Source organism: Chaetodon trifascialis, chromosome 20 (assembly GCF_039877785.1).
Source record: "Chaetodon trifascialis isolate fChaTrf1 chromosome 20, fChaTrf1.hap1, whole genome shotgun sequence".
NCBI lineage: Eukaryota > Metazoa > Chordata > Actinopteri > Chaetodontiformes > Chaetodontidae > Chaetodon > Chaetodon trifascialis.
This window is the reverse complement of record NC_092075.1, coordinates 667,738-687,500: the sequence shown is the minus strand read 5'-3', so window position 1 is coordinate 687,500 and position 19,763 is coordinate 667,738. Positions and strand designations below refer to the sequence as shown.

At 46.9% G+C, this 19,763-nt stretch overlaps 1 protein-coding gene across 1 annotated transcript in view; it reads right to left on the bottom strand.

Moving 5' to 3' along the window:
* gfra2b (GDNF family receptor alpha 2b) overlaps positions 1-19,234 on the bottom strand; it is a 64,815-nt gene extending 45,581 nt beyond the window's left edge. The window contains exons 1-2 of the mRNA XM_070988477.1: positions 19,021-19,234; positions 14,689-14,988 (exon numbers count right to left, since the gene is read on the bottom strand). Of these exons, the coding sequence (XP_070844578.1) occupies positions 14,689-14,988; positions 19,021-19,090 (370 nt within the window). The 5' untranslated portion in view covers positions 19,091-19,234. The remainder of the gene's footprint in view (positions 1-14,688; positions 14,989-19,020) is intronic.
* Between the last annotated feature and the right edge of the window lie 529 nt (positions 19,235-19,763).

Below are 19,763 nucleotides of genomic sequence, written 5' to 3'. Positions count from 1 at the left end.
GAGAAAAGCACAGAGCAGCATTAGCAGCGGCCTCATTAAGCGATCACTTTTAAACGACCCTGCTTGTTACATTTAAAGGTCCACTAAGCATTATTTTGATAGGACTCTGAATGACTTCCTGTATGTGAACGGACTCCACACACACATCTGTGGACAGGGTGTGTGTGCTGTCATTACAACTCTGCTTTACTGCTTATTCTTTACAGGAACCCCACAGAGTGGAACATGTTCCAGCCTGAAGAACCTCGATACAGAACAGTCCTCATCATCTAATGTGTGAGAGGACTCTCACCTGAAAACACCTGAACTCACCTGTCGTGACAAAAAAACACCATAATCTACGTTTTCACAGAAGAGGTGTGGTGACTTGTTCCATGAGACAATCAGCATGAATGACAGAAGATGACGGTCTGTCACCAACCAGCCAGGTGTGATCAAACAGCATCGATCGTAAGGTGGATCATGAGAAGAACATTTCCTTTTGTGGAGACAAAATAATCAACATGTGGGACCAAAACAGTAGATGATCTCATTTCACACTCATTAAAAGTACATTAAAGTATTATTAAAGCTTTATGAAGAACATTTGGTAAATCGTTTAGAAAAACTGGAAATGAAAGTGGACCCGAGCAGCTGCCCTGGGCGACGCCGTCACAAAAGCTCTGCCTGAGAGGGTCTTCATCCAGGCGAGAGGTGAAGGTGGAAAACCAGCAACGACGTTTGAGCGTGAAATGAGGAAACTGTGATAAACGACATCAGCAGCAGTTCGTACCACAGAGGTGTCCAATCAGAGGGCGGGAATCTTTCTCATAACGCTCGTGATTTTAAAGGCCGACTGAAAACACGAAACGTGTCTGCGATCAGACGCCAAGGTCATCTGTGGGGGGGGGGGGCAAAGTGTGACGCTCTAAGTGAAAACACTAAGAGTGCACACACACACACACACACACTCGCATAATTGTGGCCATATTCATATTCAAATGTGTGACATCACAGGCGGCGGTGATGACAGCTCACAGCCGTGGCCTCTCCGTCACCTCGCTCGCTCTCTCACTTCGCTGAGCTCGGCTGTAATGACACAGTGCATTAGTCTGAGGGTGTAAAGAGCGATCTGCTCTGATTGGACGGCACATTTCAGTCACCCCGAGTTCAACTCAGCGGACGACCGTCAGCCAATCCTCTTAGAGACTTCTGAGGCAGGAAGAAACGTCGATGGAGCGAGTTTGACAGAACAAAAAGCCTGATTTATTCCACAGAGAAGGTGTCTTCCATTAGTCTCCCCGTGTTGACTCATGAGACAGACGTCCACGGTCTGACGGTCTGTCAGGACGAGCTCGTTTACAGCATCTTCTTTAAAGTAAAGTCTCAATCTGTCCCAGCCTGCACAGTTTAAAGCAGGCTAAAGCTGTTTGGGCTGCATGGACATTTCAGGACGAGGTGGGAATGAAGTCTGTGCTCCTGTGTCATTGAACTCATCGCTCCAGATGAGTTTTAAACATGTCGGGTGTTACAGGATCCGGTCTGTAGTAGAAACAACATATAATAAAACACATAAGACAAGATACAACTTTATTGATCCTACGCTGGGAAAATTAAGATGTTGCAGACAGTAATAATATCAAGGCTAATGGGAGCTGCTAATGGGAGTGGCTAACAGGAGCGGCTAATGGGAGCTGCTAATGGGAGTGGCTAACAGGAGCTGCTAACAGTAGCTGCTAACAGCTAATTGTGTTTATGGAGACACTTTGATTCGATGTAAACAAACACAGACTTAAAAAACAGATAACTGACTCCACACTAATGTTATATTTCCTGTTTCCATCCACCAAAGCCCAGACAGAAGTAATAGAATAGACATAGAATAACAACAGGAGCAAAAACATCCATGAATATGAACCTCTTTCATGGCACTATTAATATTTCTGGACATTACCGAAGCTCAGAAGGTCCAATCAACATGGTTTTGATGCTCCTGCAGCACTGAAGCTCCTCTATCCAGAGGTGTACTGTCATATACAAATATTAAGATTCAGATGCAAATCTATGAACACATAGAGAGAAAACTCTTTAATGGTTTGCTCCTCTGCTCCTCTACTAAACTCCCTTGGTCTCTTCGACAGGACGAGCTCGTGAGCTTCGTCTCTGCGTGTGATTACAGACATTTATCCACAGAGGAGAGGAGAGAAAATCTTTGTAGCGTCAAAAACTTCCAATTTGAGAGGAATAAATGGGCCGTGGCCGTACGAGATCTGATTATGAATTTGGTGTTTCTCGTCTTCCACAGACGCTCGTGTTCACACTCGTACGCTAACAAACACACGCTGTCCACGCTGCTGACGCTCTCCAGGTTGGTGTGTTTCTGTGTGTGCGTCTGTCAGGCAGCTGAGAGTGAGATGAGTAAACAGCCAACAGTGGCGTCTCTGTGGAGGAATACTAATCAGCCTCCAGTTCACTCATTAGCCCGCATGCTAAATACCTCGCTCATTAGCCTGCATGCTAAACACATCAGTCATTAGTCAGGCTCGTAAATTAGCCATTTATTTGACTGCATGCTAAATACCAATGTCAGTGTTAAATGTGTAATTTAGCAGGCTGAACTCTAAGCACCTCTGTGATTAGGTGCTCGCACGGGCCAGTTACTGGACAGAATACTTAAAGCCTGAAATATTAGCATGCATGCTAAACAGCCTCGGTCAATACAAAGTGCCCTGAGCTATTAGCTAAAGGATTTGGGAATCGAGTCTGAGCAATTACTTAAGCACTGGCTGGCTGGTCATTGTGTGCCTGAACCGCGGTTTATAAATCCTGCACTTTCAGCAGCTCAGTTGGAGGCTGCGGGAGGAGGAGGGTGGAGGTCCTGCACCACCCCTGGGCTGCTGACGGATGCTCTGGTGCAGGTGTGTTTAGAGACATAACGTCTGATTACTGAATGCAGTTTGATGGTTTCATGAGTTCACTCGTCCTTAATAACAGCAGGACGGACGGCACACTCAGGACTGGCTCCTGGGAAATGGGACCAGAAAATACAGCATCTCAATTCAAAGCACTTCAACTTGCTGGTGATGAAGGCTTTTTCTTGACCTGCTGCTGACACGCTGTGTGGCTGTCATGTCTCGCGGTGCTGACGGTGTATTATGGACCCCACGCTGTGCTGTCCCTCTTACACTGTAAACGTGTTGTGTTACGTCTTCTGAACCCCTGCAGACAGAGAACGCTGCAGCAGGTTTGGCTCAGCCTGTCAGCGTGTTGAGAACAGCCATAAAGCATACAGGCCCGCTGGACGCCGCCTCCTCAGCCTGGCTGCTAGCTGTTAGCTCGCCTTGTTAGCTGATGGCGCTGCGACCGCGACGCTGGAGCTATTTCAGCTGGTGCAAACCTCCACATGTGAGCAGCACGTGAACTCGTTCGATCCCGTTCAAACCTCGAGCACCACCTCCAGCGCTGACGATTAGCTGCTGATTGTTGTTATTACCGTCCACTGCGGGACGTTACGGTACATTCAGCCAGCGTCAGCTCCACGGGGGGCAGTGCCGCCTCGCTTCATTCACCGTGACCCCTCATTGGGTAAAAGTATGTCCCTGTTTCTCCGGCATCAGTCCAGAGACGGCTGTGGTCAATGGACGTCCACTGTGAAGCTTTTAGAGGACGCACTGAGAGTATTTGGACATTTTGTCTGCTGTAAATCTTCTGACCTCATTATGTGTGAAATGTGACTGAGGTCAGTCTGTAGAATTATACTAAACGGTGCCTTAATTAGAATAAGCAGGATAATTAACATCTAATGGAGAATAGAGACGGTTTGACAGTCCAGCAGACAGCAGACCTCACTTCTGTCCACATTTTCTCTCTCTGCTTCGGCCTGTTTTATCAGTTGATGGTGTTTATAGTGTCTGGTTTTCGGGGGTCCTGCACCCCCCCCCCCCCATCGACACCTGAGCGACTTCTCCTTTACTTTTTGGTCAGATCGTTGAGAAAGTGATGAGGAGGTTTCATTTGTTTCGGTTCAGTTTATCTGGACGGTTTGTTTCCTCGATCATCGTCTTTGTTCAGTGATTGTTTCATGTGTGGCCCCCCCTCAGTAAACGCAGGCCTGACTCCCCCAGCGCTCACAGCCCTGACAGTCCGGTTCAGATCCACTCAACACTGAGCAGCTCTGTCTTTCTGAATGTCATTATCTTTGGAGGCAGCGGAGCAGGAACCTGAATACAGTTTACTCTTATCGTCAGCTTGGAGTGAAATTCAGGAAACGTAAAGTTATCTGAAATGATTCAAAGTGTAAGTCACATGTTTAATTCAGCGCTCGGGGTCAATCCTCTGCCGGCGTTTCCTCACAGCTCACACCATTCACCGGCCTCGGCTTCTGGCCTCGTCTCTTCATCCACACATGACTTGATTATTTAAACTCCTTAAAAACATTTGAAAACAGCTCGTCTGCAGAAGTAAAGACGTCGTAAGATGACGAAGTTTCCTTAAACTCCTGAAAGTCACTCGTCCATTCATTGATCCTCAGAAACGACCAGCGAATGTTCAGAGACCTGAAACCTGTCTGAGCGTCAGACGTCTCACAATCTGACTGTTTCTGTTTACTCTGACTAAGAAGTTGATCACATTAACGTAATTGGAGGATGTTGTTTACTTGAGCTCTGACTTTCCCACATTATTGTCTTAATCACTTTATAATTACACCTCGATGTAAACTTGGACGATCGCAGTCGTAAAGTTCAAAAACTCGTCGTGATGAACGAAAAACGGGCGTCACATTTTCGGAGTCGTGACGACAGGTCGAAGATTTCTCAGAGGACACGTTTGGCAGCCGAGGTCCATTAAACAACCGTCTGCGTGGACACGTCTGAAAGTTAACGAGCAGCCCAGAAACACTGATGAAGACGAGGTTTTCTTCAAACTTTGAATGCACACAGGAGGACCAATCAGCTCCTGCTGAGGCGGCAGAAGAGAGAATCTGATTGGAAGAAAGATCGTTGATTTATTTTAGATCCTGCTGAGGATCCACCGTTAGCCACCACGCTAGCCGGCTAATGCTAGCTTCCTATGTTGTCTGGCAGCTAACGCTAACATGAAGTGACTGAAGGACAGATTACAGATTATTAGATTACTCTTTAAATGTTATTAAATAATCTGTATTTGAACTAATGGTGCATCAGCTTCAACGTTTCTGATGTGAAACTCTGATGAAACTCTGTCCTCCTGCTCGTCCGTCCTTTGATTGATGAACCAGCACATTTATTTCCCTGAGATAATATGAGGAAAGTCTTATTCTGCAGCTGTCTCTCTGTCTGCTGAATGAAGTCCTGTTTGATTTATTACAGCAGCTGTTTGCTGTCTGACACAAAGCAAACTTCAGCTAATGGATCCTGGAACGATGCGTTCAAAGACCGAACGTGTTCCCACTGAAGTCTGACGACTGCTTTAGAAAACATGTCGGACGCTGAGCTTCATATTTAACCTGCAGCGCTTCATGTGTTCATGTGGTTTTTCTCACGTGGACACTAATTTCATCTTTAAAACAGGTGACAAATAAAGCGCTTGTGCTCTTTCTGCCATGTTTTATAGGACAGAAGCTTGTAAAACGCACAAAGTGAGTCATTATTATGTTTTGTACATTCAGTGGAGACGACACTGACAGGCGTTTTAATGGAGACGTCATTCCCCGTCAAATGTTTCCTGACGTCTTTGGCTTTATTTAATCTGGTTTTGGAGCCGAACAGAAGTGATTGTGTTTCGTGAAGGTGTAAGAAGAGTTTATCATCGCAGCGTAACGCTCGTGTTCGTTAAGCTGGAATCCACACGAACGTCTCTGTAAGACGGCTGTTCTGCGTAACTGTAAGCTGCAGAAACTCTCACAGGAAGAGACACGTACGCCTCCCAAATCTCTACTCAGCGCTGTGCACACCTGCCTGTCAGCCCGTTGATTGGTTAATTCAGCTCCTGTCAGGAGGCGGGCTCACAGAGACGAAAACTAACAGATACGACAGACACGAGTAAGAGAAGCAGCCAGGACACATAACGGTAGCTCTGCTAAAGTTAGCATGCAGCAGCCCACTGAATGCAGCAGGAGCTCATCAGCCAATCAGGAGCTTCTGCCTGCCACCGTCAGCTGCTGCAGAGGCTCACCGCCGACACAGGATCTCTGATGTGAACTTTGACACCTCAGCACCCACAGCAGGAGCTGGAACAGCCGAGCCGAGCCGAGCCGAGCCGAGCCGAGCCGTCCCAGCAGGAGCTCAGAGCAGAGGTGAAGACATCAGCTCGCCGTGAGCGATGCTGCCGTCTGCAGCCTGGCCTCTTCCACGCGACCCCTCCAGGGAAAGCTTAGACCAATCCCTGAGCAGATTACTCCAAAGCCTGCACTCCATCCTCCCCGAAGCCACAGCCAGAGCCCTCATTCAGATGAAGCGATAATTATACAGTCTGTGATGATTTATGTGAGCCGTCTGATCGTCTGTCACGCTTTGATGGAGCAAACGGCTTCAATCGGACTCTTTTTTGTCCCAGTGATCAGAATGAAGCACCTCAAAGGGATTAAAAACCAGTGAAAAAGGTGTTTTATCAAAGCTTTTCATGAGCGAATCAGCTGGATTTCAGAGGAGATCAATGATCTTTTCCTCACTCGTCTTCCATCTCTGCTGTCCAGGAGTCAACTGAGAGTCCAGCCTGGATTTCACCTGGTCTGCTGTCTGAGGATCTGCTGTCTGAGGATCTGCTGTCTGAGGATCTGCTGTCTGAGGATCTGTCTCACCTGCTGGGACTCTCTACGTGGTTTCATGTCCTCAGTCTTATTTAGTGATCAGTAATCTACTTTTTCTCGCTGAGGCCTCGTCTCACAGTCTGTCCTGCTCATATTCTCGTCATTTGCTTGATATTTGCCATAAAAGTGACGTCTCGTGCAGAGAAAAGGATTTGACCCAAACGTCTCTGAGGAGCGGACTCAGGAAAGAAGACATTCGTCTCACATCTCCTCGTTTCCTGCTCGGCATCTTGTCCTCCCACATATCTGAGCGACAGCAGCGGCGATTACAGACCTCACGTTGATTCACAGCAAAATGTCGTTTCTCTCTGTTCCTGAACGGAAACGACACCTGAGGACAATTAAAACCTGTTTATGGCTGAAGTGGTTTGGAATATAGAGACAAAGTCTTCAGGCCTGATCACACCAGGAAGCGCAGCGACCTCAGTCCTCAAGTCTTATTTGGAAATATTTGGTTCTGGACGTTTAGCAACGTAAGCTAACTGTTAGCATGCTAGCTCTCTCTCCTGGAGATTGTTTGCTCGTTGCTAGCCCCTTAGCTCAGTTGCTAACAGGATGACACAAATGATTGGTGTGTCATCATTTCCTGTTTGATAAACACTGCACACGATTGAGACTTGTCCCGGCCAGATGTCAATAAGGTGTCTCACAGTCTGTAATCTTTGGACGTGTTCGTGTGGTCTCGTAGCTCATAAATATGACTCATTCATGTGTTCGATTAGCTCGTGGCTAACCGTAAGCTCACTGCTTCATTGTCGTATCTGAACTTCTTCTTCTGGTGTTTTTGTCAGTTAGCGAACAGCTTCAGATGCACCAGCACCTCCTTCTGGACCGGAGGAGGACCGTTGCTGATTCACATGGAGCCCAGAAAATGAGACGCAGAGGTGTGGCTGAGTCTGGATTTGATCTGGATACGAAACCACTGACATGTTTGAAGAGTCCTGAATCTGAAGCTTCGTGTCTCTGACCTTCAGCCGACCCTCTGACGTCCTCTCTGTCCCCTCACCGTGTCTCTTTAGACGTGTTTCTTCTCCTTTAAGACATAACTGGTCTTTGTTTCTGTTGTCCTTGCTTGTCTCTCTGTTAGTGGCTGACACACACACACACACACACACACACACACACACACACACACACACACACACACACACACACACCGTCTAGCACTCAACAGGCTAATGATCGCCATTCTCGAGCGTGGTTTAATGGAGCGGCAAACAACAAACATCACACCATACAGCAGGCAAGCACCGGCCGTCGATGACGGATCATTCTGGGCCAATCAGAAATCAAATCTCCATACTTGTTCTTGTGTTCAGCAGCACGTCGCCGGCCGTAATGAAAGAGTCTGACAGCGATTCATTGACCGTTTCACTGTTTGTGCCAAACAGACCATAAAACTCCACAATCAGGAGTTTTCCAGACAGGAAGACGCTGCTTTAACCTCAGTGGAGACACCGTCCTCCGTCCTTTAATACACACAACGCGTGTCAGAAAACAGATAAATGGAGGTTTGATCCTGCCCCCCCCCCACGTCTATCTGATCTCATCTCCCCCCGCTGTACTCCATTTCCTCCTCTTTCTGTTCCGCGTCCTCAAATTGCTTCTTCCTCCATCATCCGTCGCCATCACACTTTCATCTGGTTCCCTGGATATCACTCTTTCATCTGCGCTGATCCTCCTCGTCCTCGGCCGTTTAATCAGCAGCTCGTTTCTCTCGGTCTTTAAACTGAAGGACGGCAGAAGACCGAGAGGTTAAACTGCTCCAACATGTTAACAACCACAGACTGAGATTCATAAACAGCGTCAGTCATTCATTAAAGGCTTAAAATGCAGGTGGAAGCAGGACTGAGGACGTCCGTCAGCGACTGTGAAACATCCACAACTGTTAGGAATGACTGATAACAGCGTCTGATCAATAATGATCAGTGAGTGAATATTCAGAGTCATTCTCCATAAACAAACTGATACGAGTGTAATCAATAAGTCAGAGCTCATTGATCATGAGGTCATGTGACCGTTCACTGTGTTTAAAGCGTCTGTCACATGTTCTGCTGAGTTTCTGAAGGTCTGTGGACGCTTCGTCAGGAGCTCCTGATGCGGGACTTTAAAGAGAGTCCGATCACCAGTGGAGGGCTGACTGTGGCTTCACCCTCAGCTCCACCCGTTCTGCTACGTCCATCTACGTCCGCTGAGACTCGCAGCCGAGGGCGCTGTGTGTTTGCAGGTATTACAGGCTGAAGTGAACAACAGTCAGTGGACGGCTGCGTTCCTGCTCTCGTGGTCGTCCACAGTCACCGTGATGAAGCCTGCAAACGCCTCAGAAGAGAGGAGGATGGACGGACGGACGGACGGACGGACGGACGGACGGACGGACGGACGGACGGACGGACGGATGGACGGCGTTGTCACGTCAGGCATGGAGCAGCTGGATGAGACCAGCAGAGAGGAGAGCCCAGTGTCTCACGCCATGGATTCACCCTGTTTACCTGAAGGTAAGAGGAGGTGCGGAGGAGGTTCTGCATGGGGGGGTGGGGGGGGTGGGGGGGGGTCTGTGGCGATGAATCCAGAAGGAGGAATGAGCAGCGACGTTCCGACCAAAACACTTTTGGTAGTTTTGCATCTGTTTGGTCATTTTTGCATCTGCCTTTGTAATGTTTGATATTCCAGCCGACACGTGTTCAGGATGTCCCGCCAACACACTGACGAGATGTGCGTATGATGTGCGTATGATGTGTGTATGATGTGCGTATGATGTGTGTATGATGTGCGTATGATGTGCGTATGATGTGCGTATGATGTGCGTATGGTGTGCGTATGATGTGTGTATGATGTGCGTATGATGTGCGTATGATGTGCGTAGACTCATGAGGCCGACGTTGTCCTCAGTGGCCACAATCCTTCCATTACTACCAAACCTGGTTCTGTTAAGACGTACCCCCTCAGACCAAGATGAGCGACCTCAGCAGCTTCCTTCACACAGAGGAATCCTCTGGGAAGCAGATGTTCTCCTTCTGTCCTGTTTTCTTCTGAGGAACATCACGAGCGCCAGGCGTCCGCTGTCTTCTACTATTGATTCACTCGCTGATCGCTGTGATTGAGCCGGGCTGCTCTGAACCGTTCAGTCAGTTCTGGTTTAACTGGAACCAGCTGACGGCCCCGCGTCTCCTCACCTCGTCCCTCCGCTGACTTCCTGTGAGATTGAGATTTCTTCTGAGCCTCTGCGTGACTCTGCCCTCTCTCTCGTCTCTGATCTCCTCATCTCGTATTCCTCCTCTCGGCCTCTCTGATCCTCTAATCTCAGCCTTTCATCCGCCCGCCGCTGCAGCTGTAAAACAGAAGGCGACGGTGCTTCGCTGTTTTGACCCCGAGTCTCTGGAATCATCTTCCTCATCTGTCGGATCTGCTGAGTCTGAACGGTTTGACTGGACGTCTTTGAGCAGATGTCCACTCTGGACTGTTTGGAGCTGCTTTCTCTCATTGAGCTGTTTCTTATTGGATGGTATTTCTACCTTCTTTGTTTCTTCTGGTGTGTGTGAAGCACTTTGTGCTGTTTAAATAAAGCTTTACTGACTTCTATTCCAAGTTTTCAACGCTGTCAGTTTGTTCTGCTTCCTCGCAGCATCTGCTTGAATGACCCTCTCGTGCGTCCTCTTCTTTCAATATGGCAGCTTTGTGTACAGCGTCAGTGCACCTGAGGCTTAACGAGTCCGACTGCTTCCTCCAGTGCGAGCGGCGCTCCTCAAAGAAAGAATAATAAAAGAGAGGAAGAAGAAAAGGTTGCAGGAACGACTCCAGTTCTCCGTCTCCAGACTCAGCTCTCTCCACCCACAGCCAATTTCCCGTCCCTCAGCTCATTAGTCATCTCCGCCCTCCCCTTCAACACCTCCCTGAGGATCTGCTGTAATCACAGGCTCTGAGGAGACTCCGCTGTGTGAAACCAGGCTGCTGCTGTCAGTCAGGACTCCTTAATTAAGGTTAAGTGACATGTGACATCAGGCAAACTGTAAGTACGACCGTCACAGCTGTGAATAAAGCCTCGACCACCCGACCCCGACATTGATTCACGTATTTAAACAGAGCCGTCGTCCGTCAGTGCGGCTGAGGTTTTAGGTCTGAAGCCTGACTGTCAATCGTCAGCCGACGCCTGCGTTTGTCTTAGTGCTCGTTAACTGAAGCCTGAAGAAGCTGAACACAAACCAGGCAGCACGTTCACGACGATGCTTCGTTTTTTAGACTGAAAGACGTAAACCAGCCGCAGGATTCGTCTGCTGAAAGGTGACATTTTCATCCTCCACTCGTACTTCCATCTGATTTAACTGCTTCAGAACAATACGTGACGAAGGCTCGATTAAAAGTTACTGTTTAGTGTTTTTATTGTCTTTATTTATTGAACTCTGTTCATGAGATTTTAATTTGAAGTCACATTTCAGGCTAATGAGACATAATGAGACATTAATTAGTCCACTTTCCTTCTTCAGCACAGAGTTTTTAAGTCTTTCTGGATCTGAAAACTTCATGTTAGTGTTCTCTTGGCCGACGTGCAGAACAAGGTTTGTGTCCAGCCTCGTCTCCAAAACCTCCTCCATCCCTCCAACCAAAATAACCACAGACTGTTTCTCTACAGCTTCTGGAAGTCAGATGATCCCGTCAGGCTTTCAGAAACATAAATGTCTCTTTTCATGGCCACAGATCGTCTTCTCATCGATGCAGAAGCTGCACGTCCTGGTTTTCCCTGAACATGTGCAGCTGCTGGTGGACGGTGGATCAGAGCATCCTGATCAGCAGACCGCCTGTTTTTCACTGTTTGTCAGCTCGTAGGTTTTTCATTTAGACCGACGTTCGTGTTTCGTCTTTAGCTCCAGTCACACGTGGAGTGCCTCAGGGCTCCATCCTAGGACCCGTCTCATTTCCTTTGAACATTATGTTTCCTCTTTATTTATTACTCAGATGATTCTCAGATAAATCTCCACATGGAGCCCTGAAACCTCTCTGATGTCTGTCAGCAGGTGTTAAAACTTCCCTTCAGTTAAACTCAGAACACACAGAAGTTCTGATCATTGGCCCAGAAAACCAGGTAATCTCTCTACACGTCTATTTTTTAGTCTGGATTAAATTTTTGATCATCTAGAGGCTACCAATGTGTTTTAAGATTTACTGATTGCTTTTAAGGATTATATTTCAGAGCTGCTCTTCACTCGCTAACCTGTGTTCAACCTGAGGTCCTCAGAGACGAACCAAGCGTTCCTCGGTCTAGATTTAAGACTAAATGTAAGACCAGTTTTAAGACTTTCAGACCTTCAGAGCAGATGGAGCTCGTCTTTAACAAACTGTTCAGATTAGATGTTTGTCTTCTGTCTTTGTCTGTCCTCCTGTCTCATTACATCTTCTATAAGTCGTCTGTGTTGTTCCTGTTGGATCAACGAGCTGAAAGTCTGTGAAACTGACCATAACTTTGTACTTCCTGAATGTTTAATCCCTCCTAAATCCAAACTAACCTTGGTCGTAGAGAAACTTGTGAATTATTTGCTCTCACCTGTTCTTCCTCTCTGGATTCTATTATAAGTTTTAAGCTGAAAAGCCAACAAATCCTCTTCTGCCTTGTTAAATATTCATGCATGAACGAGAGACAGAAGAAAAGCAGAGCAGGAAAAACTCTTTTGTTCTTCGCCACATGAAAGAGAAAATATAGCTGGAAATTAAAACTGCGAGAGCCGTTTGCAGCAGTCGTATATCAAATCACTTCTAACGTAATTAACTGTGCAGCAGATGAACCTTCCTCTGAGAAATAATCATTTTTAAGTGTCGCTGTCATCAAGCCGCTGGTGTTGGAGAGCACATATCTGCACACAGACCGCTGCCATGTTTGAAACTCAAGGCCGGATGCTGCACAAACCGCTCACCTGAACAGCTCAGAATAGAACGATAAAACCTTTTCACTGGCATTTAATTCAGCCTGCTGCTGCTATTGTCCACACAATCACAACCATTTTACTCTGACTGACGTCTAAATATCATCGTCCTCGAGGCTTTGGAGGACGACGCAGCTGAAACTCATGAGTCTCTGGTTATCAGTGAAGCTGCTGATGATGTTCACAGTCCTGGGATCAATCGTTTTGTCAATAAATGTCCAAAAACTGTAAATGACTTCCAAAAGTCCAAATGAATGTCTTCAAATGTCTTATTTTGTCCAACCAACAGTCTAAATCTCCCACATGTCTCATTTAAAGTCATGAAATACTGAAAAAAATGAAAAATATTCACATTTTAGAGGCAGGAAAAAGGAATTTTTGTGTTTTTGCTTCATGAAATGAGAGAAATGATGTTTGTTGTTCTGAAGCCACGCTGAGCCAGCGGACACTTTCCTGTTTGTCCTCGTACACTCTGTGTTCATCATGTAACCTCGATGGTATCGTCCTGCAGTAAATGATAATCAACCTTTGCAGCCTGCAGACCTCCTCCGATAACTGATTAAGAACAACAAAATGACACAAAGGAAAACAAAACTTAGAGCAAGCGAGCGAGCGAGCTCACATCAGGAGGTCTGCACAGCGTCCTGTAGAGCAGAGTTAATGAGCCGAAACGTTCAAGAAGAACCACTTTGAACATTTCAGGAGGCGTCGCTCTTCTCTCCCCGAAACACCTCAAACTCCACAAATCAGCTCCTCTGTCTCATCACTGCCATGACAGACACACGAACGCACCACAGTGCTGCGACACATGAACGCACCACAAACAGTGTGTTTTGTGTTTCTGTGCAACTCTGGTTTAAAATGTATGTCCTGTGTGTGTGTGTGTGTGTGTGTGTGTGTGTGTGTGATGCAGGAGCTTTGTGAGCATTGCTGGCACTACAGAGACATCCTTAGTGGAATGGAGAACAAAGAGAGAGGCTCTTAATGAGCTCTGCCACTGCTGAGACCCAAACTAGGCCAGCCAACAGGCTGTGTGTGTGTGTGTGTGTGTGTGTGTGTGTGTGTGTGTGTGTGTGTGTGTGTGTGTGTGTGTGTGTGTGTGTGTGTGTGTGTGTGTGTGTGTGTGTGCTGCTGACACACAGAACACAGTGCAGGACCAGCAGTGGGACCTGTACCAACCACAGACATTAGCCAGGTGAGTCAGAGCGCAGCAGCTCTGCAGCGACAGAACGTTTCATGTGATGTTTGTTCTCTGAAAATTCCCGCAGCACACCTGAACAGGTTGTTTTTCAAGTCCTCCACAGATTTATCAGCCCACTCCTTTAACACTGTCCCACTCAGTTTAAAGAAAAGGATGCAGCAGAACCAATCGTCTTATTTATTCCCACAATGCAACTGGACCACACAGTTGTTAGTTTATGCTAGCAGCAGCAGCCGTCGCCTGCAGCAGAGCTGAGCAGCAGAGCTGAGCAGCAGAGCTGAGCAGCAGAGCTGAGCAGCAGAGCTGAGCAGCAGAGCTGAGCAGCAGCTGCTCGGTCTGATCAGCTCGCTTCTCTCTGACTCCACACCAACAGACCTGCTTCAGCTTCTTCAGCTGAGGCTGACTCGAGTGACATCACTCGAGGGCATTCACACAGCTCCTCTGACACACTGAAGGTACAAACAGCTTCAGACACACATGCAGCACCTGGAACAGCTGGAACAGCTGGAACAGCTGGACAGCCACACAGATGTCGAACATGAGGATGGAGCTCATCTCTGAATAAGAGCAGAAACAGCAGCAGCGCGTCTCGTCTTGTGCCGTCGTCCCTCCGGACACTTCAGGCAGAATCAAACACAAACCCACAGCAGTGGAAGCAGAGCGCTCTCTGCATCTCTGCACGAGTGAAGTTCTCACAAAAACACCAAGAAGATGTTCTGTTTCATCTGCCAGCTGAAAACATTGAGGGGAAATCAACAGGCAGCAGGAGGCTTAATTAACTCTCAGCACGCTCTGTGTTGGCGGCTTACCCTCAGTCAGACCCATGTGGATGCTCCAGTAGTTCTGCAGACACTGCAGCTCTTTCTTCATGCCTCTCTTGCAGCGGCAGTCGTACAGCGGCGAGTCCTGCAGCACCTCCAGCGCCCCCTGGCACTCCTTGGAGGCCAGCATGGCGCTGCGCTCCTTGTCTCCACCGGAGAGGCACTGGCGCATGATCCGGTACCGTGAGCTGCACTGGCTGTTCTGGTTGCACAGCTCGGAGGCTCGGACGCAGTCCAGAGGTTCCCTCCAGCCGGGGGGCGCCAGCTCTGAGTCACACACACACACATCTGGAGAGGAAAAACAGACGGGAGTGAGACAGGAAGCGCTGACGAGGCGTCGTGTCTGTGGCCTCGTTCACGTGTGACAGTGTGACGGCTTCTACCGTCGCTGCAGCTTCACCGTGCTCAACGAAACATCTGGACCCCATCAGCTGATACACGAGGCACCGACGCTAAGCATGTTCACAGGAACACGTTTACACGAGCATGTTCATGTCAACATGTTCCTGTAAACATGCTGCAACATGTTTACAGGAACATGTTTACAGAGACGTGTCTGTAAACATGTTTCCCATGTTCACAGCAGAGGTGTTGGAGTGCAGATGTTGTTGCAATAAATTAGAAACAATTACAGGTTCCTGTGGATTTAACAGACTATTATTTTTAAGGGCACAGCCTAACATTTAAGATAAGATAAGATAAGATGCCATAAAAACATAACTGCCCATAAAAATACTATTGTCAATATTCTTATGAGAAAACTATCAATGTCATATGTTGCACTTTAGAAACACTGCTGCACAGAAAAGACACTGAATCCCATGAGTCTGTGTGTTTATGAACAACAGGTAGTTTATGTGAACTACATGTAGTTTATGTGAACAACAGGTAGTTTATGTGAACTATATGTAGAGCTTGTGAACATGTAGTTTATGTGAACAACATGTAGTTTATGTGAACATGTAGTTCATGTGAACAACATGTAGTTTATGTGAACAACATGTAGTTTATGTGAACATGTAGTTTATGTGAACAACAGGTAGTTTATGTGAACAACAGGTAGTTTATGTGAACATGTAGTTTATGTGAACTACATGTAGTTTATGTGAACATGTAGTTTATGTGAACAACATGTAGTTTATGTGAACAACATGTAGTTCATGTGAACAACATGTAGTTTATGTGAACAACAGGTAGTTTATGTGAACAACATGTAGTTTATGTGAACAACAGGTAGTTTATGTGAACTACATGTAGTTTATGCGAACATGTAGTTTATGTGAACAACATGTAGTTTATGTGAACAACATGTAGTTTATGTGAACATGTAGTTTATGTGAACATGTAGTTCATGTGAACAACATGTAGTTTATGTGAACAACATGTAGTTTATGTGAACAACATGTAGTTTATGTGAACAACAGGTAGTTTATGTGAACATGTAGTTTATGTGAACAACAGGTAGTTTATGTGAACAACATGTAGTTTATGTGAACAACAGGTAGTTTATGTGAACATGTAGTTTATGTGAACTACATGTAGTTTATGTGAACATGTAGTTTATGTGAACTACATGTAGTTTATGTGAACATGTAGTTTATGTGAACAACAGGTAGTTATGTGAACTACATGTAGTTTATGTGAACAACAGGTAGTTTATGTGAACATGTAGTTTATGTGAACAACATGTAGTTTATGTGAACATGTAGTTCATGTGAACAACATGTAGTTTATGTGAACAACAGGTAGTTTATGTGAACTACATGTAGTTTATGTGAACATGTAGTTTATGTGAACTACATGTAGTTTATGTGAACTACATGTAGTTTATGTGAACTACATGTAGTTTATGTGAACAACAGGTAGTTTATGTGAACATGTAGTTTATGTGAACAACATGTAGTTTATGTGAACATGTAGTTCATGTGAACAACATGTAGTTTATGTGAACAACATGTAGTTTATGTGAACAACAGGTAGTTTATGTGAACATGTAGTTTATGTGAACTACATGTAGTTTATGTGAACAACATGTAGTTTATGTGAACATGTAGTTTATGTGAACAACATGTAGTTTATGTGAACTACATGTAGTTTATGTGAACATGTAATTTATGTGAACTACATGTAGTTTATGTGAACAACATGTAGTTTATGTGAACATGTAGTTTATGTGAACTACATGTAGTTTATGTGAACATGTAGTTTATGTGAACTACATGTGCAGCGTTTCTGGTAAAGAGTAAAAAGACTTCCTGTCTTTGCTGACTTCCACAAGCTTCACTTCCTCCTTATTAAATATGGACATTTTCATGATTTAGATCTGAAGTTTGAAGCGTGCTCATTGGAGGAGAAGTCTGTGCACTCACTCACTGTAATAATAAGAGTAATTACTGTGATCACAGCAGCGTCTGCAGCCATCATTTCATTATTCTGCAGTGTTTCTGCATCTGAACTGATTGAGAACGACAACATTTATTTATTGAATCTGTTGTTTTCCTGCAAACAAACGACGGTTTGTGTTCTGAGTCAAACAGAAGAGGAACAAACACACACTTCAGACGTTAATAAGAGATGTTTCTGTCACATCATGATGATGATGATGATGATGGTGGTGTCTCTGGTCTGTCTTCAGGTGACAGTCTGAGACCCCCACCAGGAGCGTGGTTCTGTCCACACTGACTGAAAGCTGATTGCAGGTGTGTTCCTGTCTGCAGGTAAAACTGTCTGTCTCCTCTTCTTCTTCTTCTTCTTCTTCTTCTTTTTCTTCTTCTGCTGTTCACAGTGAGCGATGAAGACGTGCAGCGACTGAGGACAAATGTCATGTCAGACAGCGAATCAGCTGCAGTCTCTGCGCTCGAGGTCGGCCTTGGTCTCATCGTGCTGACAGCAACATTCAGCAGACGTCCAATTAGCGGAGCGTCTGACCTGGATGTTTACCTGCGGCAGGTACGCCTCCTGGATGTGACAGTGCCTCACCTGATTCATCTCCAGGCGAGGTGATCTGAACATTTCCTGCTAAATGCAGAGTCTGCTCCTGGTGGGATTCAGACACAAACCTTTTAAAATCCACTGGATTATCTGAAGAAATGTCAGAAATGTGAAACACGACTTTTTCTCTGAGCTCATTAAACACGAGGCGCTCGCACGACGCGCATCAGGTGACTCTGTTACCGTGGAAACGGATCCCTCCAGACTGACCTGGTCCAGCTCGGTTTAGTTTTCAGGCTTCACGTCACCTCAGGTTGAACCGGTGTTACAGTGAATCGGTCAGCCTTAAACATATGTTCTGTCAAAGGTTCCTCTTCACTGCAGACATCATCATCATCATCATCATCATCATCATCATCATCATCATCATCTCCTGACAGGCTGCTGAGCTTCAGCCACTCGTCCTCTCTGTGTGTTTACTGCTCTGACATTTTGCTCTTCATGTATGTTTGATGTTTGATGTGATCAGGGCTCGTTGTTTTGGGTCTGTTTTCCACTTCCACAGACTGATCTCAGATCAGCTTTATGAGACGCACTGACCCTGGTTCCCTCTGCTGGGCTGCTCTGAGCCCCTTCATGAAGCCCCCTGTGGGCAGACTGAGGCACAGACCAGGCCCCCCCTCTGGCTTCAGGACCAGGACTGTGCCCACACACAGATTCACTCATCACAGCTCAGATCAGCCCAAAACAACCAAACTCCACCCGAAACAGCTGCAGCATAAACTGCTGCTTCAATGCTGCCGATCGACCGCCGACACCATCTCAATCACTTTTATTGATCACAGCGTCGAAGACACGCGTTTGAAAACTGACATTATTCTACAGTTTGTCCACCAGAGAGCAGCGACGAGTTCACTGCTCAGCTGAAAAACATGAAATTTATCAAAAACTGTTCGTAGGGAGGAGACATCAGATCCTTCACTGTCAGATATCAGCGTCAGTATCGGCCTCAGTCCTCTGTATCGGTCAGGCTGCGTCTCACACTGATGGTCAGTCACACAGAAGTACTCCGATCCTTCAGTACATTTACTGCAAATACTGTCATTGATGTAGTACTACATGTGTGAGTGCTTATGCAGGTGAACACATGAAACAGCACAAATTTAACCTGAAACACAGAACGGGGGGACCTGGCGGGGGTCCAGGAGAATGGGGGGACATCTCAGATATTCATGGGGAAGCAAACCCTCCCACATGGCCCGCCCGTGCACCGGCCGACGTCCTCCTGCAGGTGTGTGTGTGTGTGTGTGTGTGTGTGTGTGTGTGTGCGCGCGCGCGCGCGCACGTCGGTGTGCGGGTGGGCGCGTGACACGCTGAGGGTTTACTCACCCAGCACGAGCACCAAAGTGATGATATGGATCAGGATCATGGCGCGTCCGGCCGTTATCCCGCAGGTCATGAAGGCAGTCCGGTCCGGCTGGACCGCTCTCTCTCTCTCGCTCTCTCCCGGTGTCTCTCACTCACTGTCTCTCTCTTTCTGCGCTGAAAACCGGTAAAACTGCCGCCGACATGGTGGAGCGAGCAAATACCCCTGGAGACGGTCTTCACGGGGAGCCCGGACCCCCTCGGTGGACTCAAACCAGCACGCTGGGAGCAGTGCCCTCAGAGTCCGTTAAGGACCGCATATTCCGGCGGGCAGCGCGCGGCGGAGGATCCTCGGTTCATCCGGAGAAGCGGGTCCATGAACGGTGAAGGAAAGTCTGTCCCCGCCGCTGTCCTCTGTCCTCCGCGCTGTCACACGTCCAACATCCAGGCGCTCCGCCTCCCTCCGTCCGCCGCCTTACTCCAACTTTCCCCGCTGCTCGGCGCGACCGTGACTGGAGTTTAGACTCCGGAACGAGGCGTGAGACCGTGAGCTGAGCCCGCTCACATGGACGACGACGACGACAACAACAACAATGATAATTATTATTATTAATAATAATAACAATGCTAATAATAATATTAATGGGGCCACTTCATCGCTTTCAGCGGAGCAGCCTGATGCGTAATGGCACGCGCGTCTTCCTCTATTGCTCTTAATCCACTCCAGCTGCCTCGTGCGTCCGCTCGTGTCTCCTTCAGCAAACCCA